The sequence below is a fragment of the Piliocolobus tephrosceles genome, unplaced genomic scaffold, assembly GCF_002776525.5.
Source record: "Piliocolobus tephrosceles isolate RC106 unplaced genomic scaffold, ASM277652v3 unscaffolded_22095, whole genome shotgun sequence".
Lineage (NCBI taxonomy): Eukaryota > Metazoa > Chordata > Mammalia > Primates > Cercopithecidae > Piliocolobus > Piliocolobus tephrosceles.
In genome coordinates this window covers 1-8333 of record NW_022304416.1, presented here as the reverse complement: position 1 = coordinate 8333, position 8333 = coordinate 1, and the positions used below count along the sequence as shown (strand labels likewise).

The 8333-nt window shown below is 56.5% G+C and overlaps 1 protein-coding gene across 2 annotated transcripts; it reads left to right on the top strand.

Annotated features, from left to right (window-relative positions):
* Window positions 1–1347: 1347 nt before the first annotated feature.
* On the top strand, window positions 1348–8306 carry LOC111534409 (TBC1 domain family member 9B-like). Of its 2 annotated transcripts, none has more exons than XM_023201019.2 (7): window positions 1348–1507; window positions 2240–2525; window positions 4169–4298; window positions 4427–4525; window positions 5471–5539; window positions 6500–6740; window positions 7163–8306. In XM_023201019.2, the coding sequence occupies exons 1-7, from the start codon at window positions 1393–1395 to the stop codon at window positions 7321–7323; spliced, it is 1101 nt and encodes a 366-aa protein (XP_023056787.1). In that variant the 5' UTR covers window positions 1348–1392; the 3' UTR covers window positions 7324–8306. The 2 variants fall into 2 exon arrangements, with proteins under 2 accessions (XP_023056787.1, XP_023056786.1); XM_023201018.2 differs by having other exon boundaries at window positions 7055–8306.
* Window positions 8307–8333: the final 27 nt, after the last annotated feature.

The window sequence follows — 8333 nt, the reverse complement described above, 5'->3', positions numbered from 1 at the left end:
GGCTCACTGCAACCTCCACCTCCCATGTTCAAGCGATTCTCCTGCCTCAGCCTCCCGAGTAGCTGGGATTACAGGCACATGCCACCTTGCCCAGCTAATGTTTTGCATTTTTAGTAGAGACGGGATTTTGCCATGTTGGCCAGGCTAGTCTCGAACTCCTGACATCAGGTGATCCACCTGCCTTGGCCTCCCGAAGTGCTGGGATTATGGGCATAAACCACTGTGCCTGGCCAGTATTTCTGTTTTTAATTTATTTAATTTATTTTTTTAGAGACAGGGTCTTGCTATATTGTCCAGGCTGGTCTCAAGCTCCTCAGACATGGGAATCCTCCTGTCTCAGCCTCCCAAGTAGCTGGGACTACAGACATGTGCCACCATACCCAGCTAATTTTTTTTTTTTTTAAGACATGGGGTCTCACTGTCTTGCCCAGACGGACCTCAAACTCCTAGGCTCAAGTGATCCTTCTGCCTCAGCCTCTCAAAATGCTGAGATTACAGACGTGAGCTACCAGCCACCATTCCTGGGCTTTTTTTTTGAGACAGGATCTCCTTCTGTTGCCCACAATAGAGGTCAGTGGCATGATCATGGCTCACTGCAGCCTCCATCTACTGGGCTCAGTCGATCTCTCACCTCAGCCTCCTGGGTAGCTGGGGCTGCAGGGGCACACCACCATGCCCAGCTCTGTTTTGTATTTTTTGTAGAGACGGGGGTCTCACTGTGTGGCCCAGGCTGGTCTTGAACTCCTGGACTCAAGTGATCCACCCTCCTCAACCTCCTAAAGTGCTGGAATTACAAGGCGTAAGCTACTGTGGCCTGGCCTATTTTTAATTTTTTGAGGAACTCCATACTTCTTCCCCAGCAGCTGCACCATTTTATATTCCCACCAGCCATTCACAAGGGTTTCGATTTCTCCACATCCTCATCAACACTTGCTATATTCTGTTATAGTGATGGGCATGAGGGTATTTAATTGTGCTTTAGGTTAGCATTTCTGGCAGCTTTTGATTTTAACTCCAGGCATTTTCCTGGCTGAGTCAAGTGGCATTCTGTTTGCCTTAAAGGTCTTGTTAGCAGCTAGGGCTGTGTGTGGTCCTAGTTCTGTTCCCAGTGAGTGGCCTTGGTGTGGGGCTCTGGCCACGTGGCTCACCTCCACGTCAGCTCGGTCATGCGTCCCACCTCCGACACCCAACACCACTTTGCAGAAGTGTAATGTGTTGATGTCTACTTTCTCTGGTTTCCCAGTGCCTTCTGACCCAGTTTGAAGGAGTTGGCCGACTCTCTGTTCAATCAGTTTCCTACAAATTGCCTTTTGACATTTCCCGGAGTTGGGCAGGGCCAGTTTCTCATTACCAGATGCCCAGCACTCCCTGGCTATCTCTGCCCGGCAGGCGATGAACATCGTGACCTCGGTGCTTCTGCTCTATGGCAGTGAGGAGGAGGCCTTCTGGCTCCTGGTGGCCCTGTGCGAGCGCATGCTGCCTGACTACTACAACACCAGGGTGGTGGGTGAGTGTCCCCAGGTGCCGCCTTGCCTGAGTCTCCAGGTGCCTGCTGGTTCCACGAGGGCGGCAGCCCTTCCCAGGCCAAGCTCCAGGCTTCACGTGGTTCCCTAGGAGTTAGAGGGTAGTATTACACATTCGGTGGTTTATAAAAGTCCCCTCAGAGCCTAAATTCCTATCCATCTAACTTTCTGTCAGCTTTCTGATTACAGAAACTTTCAAACATCAAAACTAGAGAGTGTATATTCCCCATGTAACCTGATGCTCAACTTTACTGAACTCACATCCAGTGAAATCTGTTATTAAATGGAAATGACTTGTAAGAGTATTTAATTAAGTTCATATTTAAGTGTGTTATCCTGTCCTTCCTCTGCCATCTGGTGTTTGGAGTTACCGCTCTTAGAGCCCTTCGGAGCTACATCTATTCGCAATCAGGATGGGACACAGAGTCACTGAGGGCGCTGTTTACCTCTCATGCCTCAGGGAGAAATCAGTATTTCCCCAAAATAAAATTCAAGTGTAGTGGAAGAAACAGTTATTTCGCCCAGTGGTTTGGGAGCTGTAGAGAGAAGACTTGAAGGGTTTTTTTGTCCTTGTTTTCTCCCGGCACTCCAAGTCCCCTTCAGCCCTCACTGAAAAGCTGGCAATGCTGGAGTGGCCAGGGCTGGTAGGCTGCAGGCGAGGGCCCACCCAGGCCATGGGGTGGGCTCACCATCAGCCTCGCTCATCCTGCCCGCAGGAGCCCTGGTGGACCAAGGCATCTTTGAAGAGCTCACAAGAGACTTCCTGCCGCAGCTCTCAGAGAAGATGCAGGACCTGGGGGTGATCTCCAGCATCTCGCTGTCCTGGTTCCTGACCCTCTTCCTCAGTGTCATGCCCTTCGAGAGCGCTGTGGTCATCGTCGACTGCTTTTTCTATGAGGGCATCAAGGTGATCCTGCAGGTGGCCCTGGCCGTCCTGGACGCCAACATGGAGCAGCTGCTGGGCTGCAGCGACGAGGGCGAGGCCATGACCATGCTGGGCAGGTGACATGCCGGGCTCCTTCTGCTAGGAGCTCACGGCAGAACCCCTCACCAGCCCTGGGCACTGTCCAGTCAGGCTCCAGTGACTGTGCCTGCCAAGTGCCAGGCTGCAGCTGGACCCGGGGGTGCTCTGGGGTCAGGAGCCACCTCCTTTCTAGTGGGAGATGAAGCAGCGCTCAGTGATAGGTGCCAGGAGGAATAAGGCAGGAGCTGTGGGCAGAGCACGCTGGCTGGAGGGCCGCCGCTCAGATGGGGGGTTGGGGATGCCTCTCCTAGGGGCAACCCAGAGCCAGGATCCAGTGACCACAATTTCAGTTGGTGGCACAGCTGGGCATTTCATGTCCACCAGGTGGTCCTGGTCATACCTCCCCAAGCTCAGCTGCAATGCAGACCCCACGCCCTGGAGGGAGCAGGCCTGCCCTGGGCCCGCTGGAACAGCTGGATGAGCTGATGTCCCGCTAGTCACGCCAAAGGCCCAGGGTCATCCCAGCCCCTCCACCTGCTCCTTAGTCCCCACATCCCATGGCTTGCAGATTCTGTCTGGGATCCAGTCCCTTCCCCGCTTCCCTTCAGCCTGCTGCCTCAGCTCAGGCCCACGATGCCCTTTTCCTGGGGTTCCCCTCTCAGGTCTTTCACCTGCCTGCATCCCAGGACTCTGATCAGACCTGGCCCTCCCCCTCGCCTGGGTCCTCTATGCAAAGGCACTGTCTGAGCCCCCAGCCTGGCCTTCACGCCCCGGCCCTTCCTGGCTATACTCTGCCCTACCCTGAGCTCTGTGCAATCCCACCCTCCTACATAGTGTATTTGAATGATGTGGAATGCCCCCAGCCCCCAGGAACAGACTGGGACTCTACCACTTGCCTGTGGCCAGGCCAGGTGCTGCCTGGGACTCTCTAGATCCAGCACGGTTGTCACCTCCCTACTGTGGGCCTAAGTAGCTTTTGTTCACACTGATGTCAAGATACTCAGCCTGTGGCCAGAGTCTGTGGCTGGTTTTCCTGCCCCTTCCTGTAAGTGGATAGGGCCTCCTCCAGAGCAGGGGTCAGACTGGGGATACTACCAGGGCCATGGGCATGGAGAATCAGCTACCTCCTCCCACCCGAGTGTCAGGCTCAGCCCAGAGACCCAGAGAGGCCATGAACTCTGCCGGGGCTAGGGCAGCTGACCGAGGTGGGGCTCCATCCCCAGGACTGTGCCCCTAGAGAAGCTGATTCCCTGAGCTGCAGCAGGCCTCCCCATGCCTGACTTTCTCCTGCGACTCAACCTTTGATCCCTGAATCTTCTTGGCCAGGGCGAGAAGGTCCCACGTCCCCAGGGCCCCGCCAAAGGGAGGAAGCTTGTCGTCTTAGGGCCTGGGGTTATAAAGCATTCCTGCCCAAGGGACCCCCCCCACTAAGAAAACAGCCTGGTGTCCTCAGGGTTAGTGCTTAGGCCTTGTTGGGGGCACTGCCCTGTAGAGAGCTCCCAAGCTTGCTGGGGGCCCTGCCAGGGCACACCTCTGCCCTCCTGCAGGGTGCCCAAGTCCTCAGCACACTCCTTGTTAGGAGTCTGTGTCAACATGGGGGTCCCTCCGCATCACCCAGCTGTGGGAAGGAGGCTCCCTCTGCCTGGGCGTGGTCTGGACTGTTGTCCTCTGGCTTTTGTAGATACCTGGATAATGTGGTCAATAAGCAGAGTGTCTCTCCTCCTATCCCACACCTCCATGCCTTGCTGACCAGCAGCGATGACCCCCCTGCAGAGGTGGACATCTTTGAGCTCCTGAAAGTGTCCTATGAGGTCAGCACCCAGTGGGGTCAGTTTGGCCAGGCCGCTCCGTCTGGTGTGTGGGTTGGGGTGGCTACGGGCAGGTGGCGGCCCTCTGCCCTGCAGTTGGCTTGATCTCACCAAGTCACCTCTGCCTATAGAAATTCAGCAGCCTGAGAGCCGAGGACATCGAGCAGATGCGGTTTAAACAGAGGCTGAAAGTGATCCAGTCCTTGGAGGACACGGCCAAGAGGAGTGTGGTATGGGTGCCAGCAGGGCTGGGCGGGGGCTGGGCCAGGGCTGGGCCGGGGGGTGCAGCAGAGCCCTCTCCACAGAGCAGGGCGGGTGCAGGGCTCCACCGCACCCACTGCTCTACACTGCTTTGGTACATACATCATGGTAGGATTCATGGGACCAGATCCAGGGGTGTAGGTGGGAATGTGGGGAGAGGTCCCAGTCACTTTTCTCTGCTGGTAGGTGAGTCACTGGGAAGCTTCTCAGATGGCTCCCACCCTGACAGCCACATGCCCTCTGGGCCGAGCCCGCCCAGCCTGGCTGTGCCATGTGTTCCCTGCCCCACTCCCAGGTGGCGGCAACATGCCACCACCCTCCACACACCCCAAATGCCATGTCTCTGCCACAAGCTTCTGTCCTCATCTCTGGAGGGGCCAGGCCCTCCCTGCCACCCTGTACTATAAGACCTGTTCGTGGTCTCTGCCCCCAAAGGCAGGGACTTCTTCCATTGTTTCCACATTCCCAGCCCTCCTGTAGGCTTGTAGGACACTGTAAAGACATTGGGTCACAGCACCAGAGACTGACTGCTTCGGCCGATTAAAGCAAAGGAGCACTGGCTGGCAGGTTCGAGGGCTCCTTCCACAGAGCTGGCACCAGGGTCTCCACAGGGATCCAGACGATGGGAGCCAAATGAGCATTCCTCACCCTTCAGCCTCAACTATATGTTGAGGAGAGAGGCTCCCCCAAGCGCATCCTGGGAAGGAGCCCAGGAGTGTGAGCTGACTGGTGGGTGGGGAGTCAGGGATGGGCTGTGGGCCTCGCCCTCTCCTGAAGGGCCCGCCCTTGAGTGCTGGGCCACTGAGAGGCGGTTCACACCCTTGCCTTCATCTACTTGAGGATACTCCCACAGAGTGCTGTACTTCTGTGGCAGGAGCTTGTGATCCAGCCGTACACCCTGTTTCTCCTTCTAGGTCCGAGCTATACCTGTGGACATTGGTTTCTCAATTGAAGAACTGGAGGACCTTTACATGGTGTTTAAGGTGACAGCCCAGAGCCAGGGCAGGAGCCCTTCCTAGCTTCCTAGCTTCCTGCCAGAAAAGAAATAGATCCAAGAGTATCCTCTTAGAAATACAGGATAGAAATAGAAATAGGGAATAGAATAGAAATAGAGAAATAGATCTAAGTGCATCCTCAGATGCAGTTGCCATGAACCTCATGTGGTAGAATTGAATCCTTCTTGGAGTTTAGGCAGGACCTCTTAAATGGCAAAAAATCCATTCAAGTCATCTTTCACAGAAGAGGGAATGCATTGCCCCTGTAACTGAAAAGTCTGTCAATGCAAACTTCAGACATGGCTGGATCCAGGTGCTCAAATGTGCTGTCAGGCTCCCCCACCTCTGATGTCCTCTGCACTGCTCTTCCTACAGTGCCAGGACTGTCGTCACAGCTCCAGGGCCATACTCTCTTCTCAGTAACCCCAGTGCGAATAATTTTTCTTGCTCTCGTGCTTTTAGCAAAAGACCCAGCCTTGATAGTTGGAATGACCGCCTTTCTGTTCTTGTTGCCAGTTCACATCCACTCTCCAGCTGCCTCAGGTTCTGTGCTCAAGGTGGCCACTCTGCTGTGGCCCTGGTGTCACAACGGTTGAGCCAGCTCTGCCTGCCTCCTAGAGAGGTCATAGGAGCGAGAGCAAGCCTCGGGCCTCTTGTTTCCCGGGAGCCCTGCCAGGAAGGCTCAGCCCTTCTCTGGGGCCAGCAGACCAGCTCTGCCCCCTGCAGGCTGCCAAGGACTCTGTCAGCCAACCCCCTCCCCATCTGTTAATAAGGGACTGATGATACCCTGAGAGCTTTCAGGAGGTGCTGCAGTGTCTGGCCAGTGCTCACCACCCCAGGGCTCCGCAGGCTTGGACGGAGGGGGAGGGTGGACACATCACCAACCCAGGGGTCCCCTCTACCCACAGGCTTAGCGGCTGGGCCATCTCACCAGACTGTGTCCCACAGGCCAAGCACCTGGCGAGCCAGTACTGGGGGTGCAGCCACACAGTGGCCGGCCGTCGGGACCCCAGCCTGCCCTACCTGGAGCAGTACCGGATTGATGCCAGCCAGTTTCGGGAACTCTTTGCCAGCCTGACACCCTGGGCCTGCGGCTCCCACACGCCTGTGCTGGCAGGTCGCATGTTCAGGCTCCTGGACAAAAACAAGGACTCGCTGATCAACTTCAAGGAGTTCGTGACGGGGATGAGTGAGTGCCTGCAGGGCCTACCAGGGGCCTGACCCTCCCTTACCCTTTCCCAGGAAGCCTTCCAAATGCCAGCATCTCCTGTCTGTCCCCACTGCAGCCAGTAGGGGGCTGCTCGAGCCCCTGGCCCTAGATATGGGAAGAACAGTTCACCCACAGGAGCCGAGGGGGATCCAGCAGGAGCCCTGCCCGCTCCCCTCCCTCATGCAGTCTGGGGCTGCTAGAAGCTGGTCTGCCAGCCCCAGGGAAGGGCTGAGCCTTCCCAGCAGGGCAGCAGGGAGACAGGAGGCCTGGGACTCACCCCGTGATCTCTCCAGGAGGGAGTTGGGCAGCGCAGGCTGTGAAGAGGGTCCCACTCGGACCCCCTGGAAGGGGCTCTGCAGCCATCTTGCCAGCCCCAGCCCCTTCCCTGGCCTTCTCCACAGGCGGGATGTACCACGGGGACCTGACAGAGAAGCTCAAGGTGCTCTACAAGCTACACCTTCCCCCAGGTGAGAGCCTCCTGCCCACTGCCCAGCCAGGATCTCCCACTTGTCCGGAAGTTCAGCTGCAGAGGACAGGCCTCTGTGGGACTGTGGGGCCTTAAGGGGGCACAGCAGCTTCACAGGCTGGAGTTTCACATTGGAGGAGAAGGAACGGGAGCTTGAGCACCTGACAGAGGTCTGAGAGCAGGGCCTTGGCCTGGGAAAGGACATGGAGGAGAATCCCATGGGTGACCGGGCACCACTGGGAACAGAACTCCCACCGAGGAGGCAGCTGGACCCAAAACCCACGAGGAGGGCCATGAGTGGAGCTTCGGGGCTGGAACTGAAACTGCTGCATTAATTTGTCAAGTTTCTTAAGGGTTTATTCCCAGAGGTTCAGCTAGAGAATCCTCACATGGCCATGAGGAGGGGCCACTTCTCTCTGGCCTCTCAGCGGTGCTGGAGCCTAGTAGGGCTGCATTGGCGACAGGCTATCTGGGGGCTCAGCAGGGGTGGCTGCGTGGACAGTGCTCCAAGGAGGGGTCATCTCCATCATCATAGAAGGAAAGAAAGGCGAGGCAGGTGGAAATCCTGGGCCAGGCGCTCTGCTCTGGCTGGACCTGCCCCCAGGTCCCTGCTGTCGCTTGCCGTCTGAGGTCAGCAGCTGCCCTCAGAACCGACCCTGGGGATTTTTAGGGTGCTGGGGCTGGGCTTCACCTGAGGAGATTCTCTCCTGATTGCCTGTGATGGGGCCCAGACCTGTGATTTTTAAAGCTGACAGGCCATTGCTCTGTGCCTCCAGAGCTGAAAGGCTCTTGACACAGCTGTTCTCGTCGGTGACTGGCTCACCAGAGAGGCCCTGGTGGGACATTCACTGGACTCCTATTCACTGGACTGGGAGTCCATTCACTGGACTCCTAATTGTGTTGATTGGATTTTTACCTGGGACATGTATTTCCTTTTCAAACACAATGTAAAAGTCAGGAAAGCGGAGGCCTGGGCGCAGTGGCTCAAGCCTGTAATCCCAGCACTTTGGGAGGCCGAGGCGGGCGGATCACGAGGTCAGGAGATCCAGACCATCCTGACTAACACAGTGAAACCCCGTCTCTACTAAAAATACAAAAAACTAGCC

Coding starts and splice junctions, on each gene's coding strand:
- LOC111534409 (XM_023201018.2), top strand. CDS start 1,393: ATGAACATCGTGACCTCGGTGCTTCTGCTCTATGGCAGTGAGGAGGAG. Junction 2,526..4,168: donor GCCATGACCATGCTGGGCAG/GTGACATGCCGG, acceptor TGGCTTTTGTAG/ATACCTGGATAATGTGGTCA. Junction 5,540..6,499: donor ACCTTTACATGGTGTTTAAG/GTGACAGCCCAG, acceptor TGTGTCCCACAG/GCCAAGCACCTGGCGAGCCA.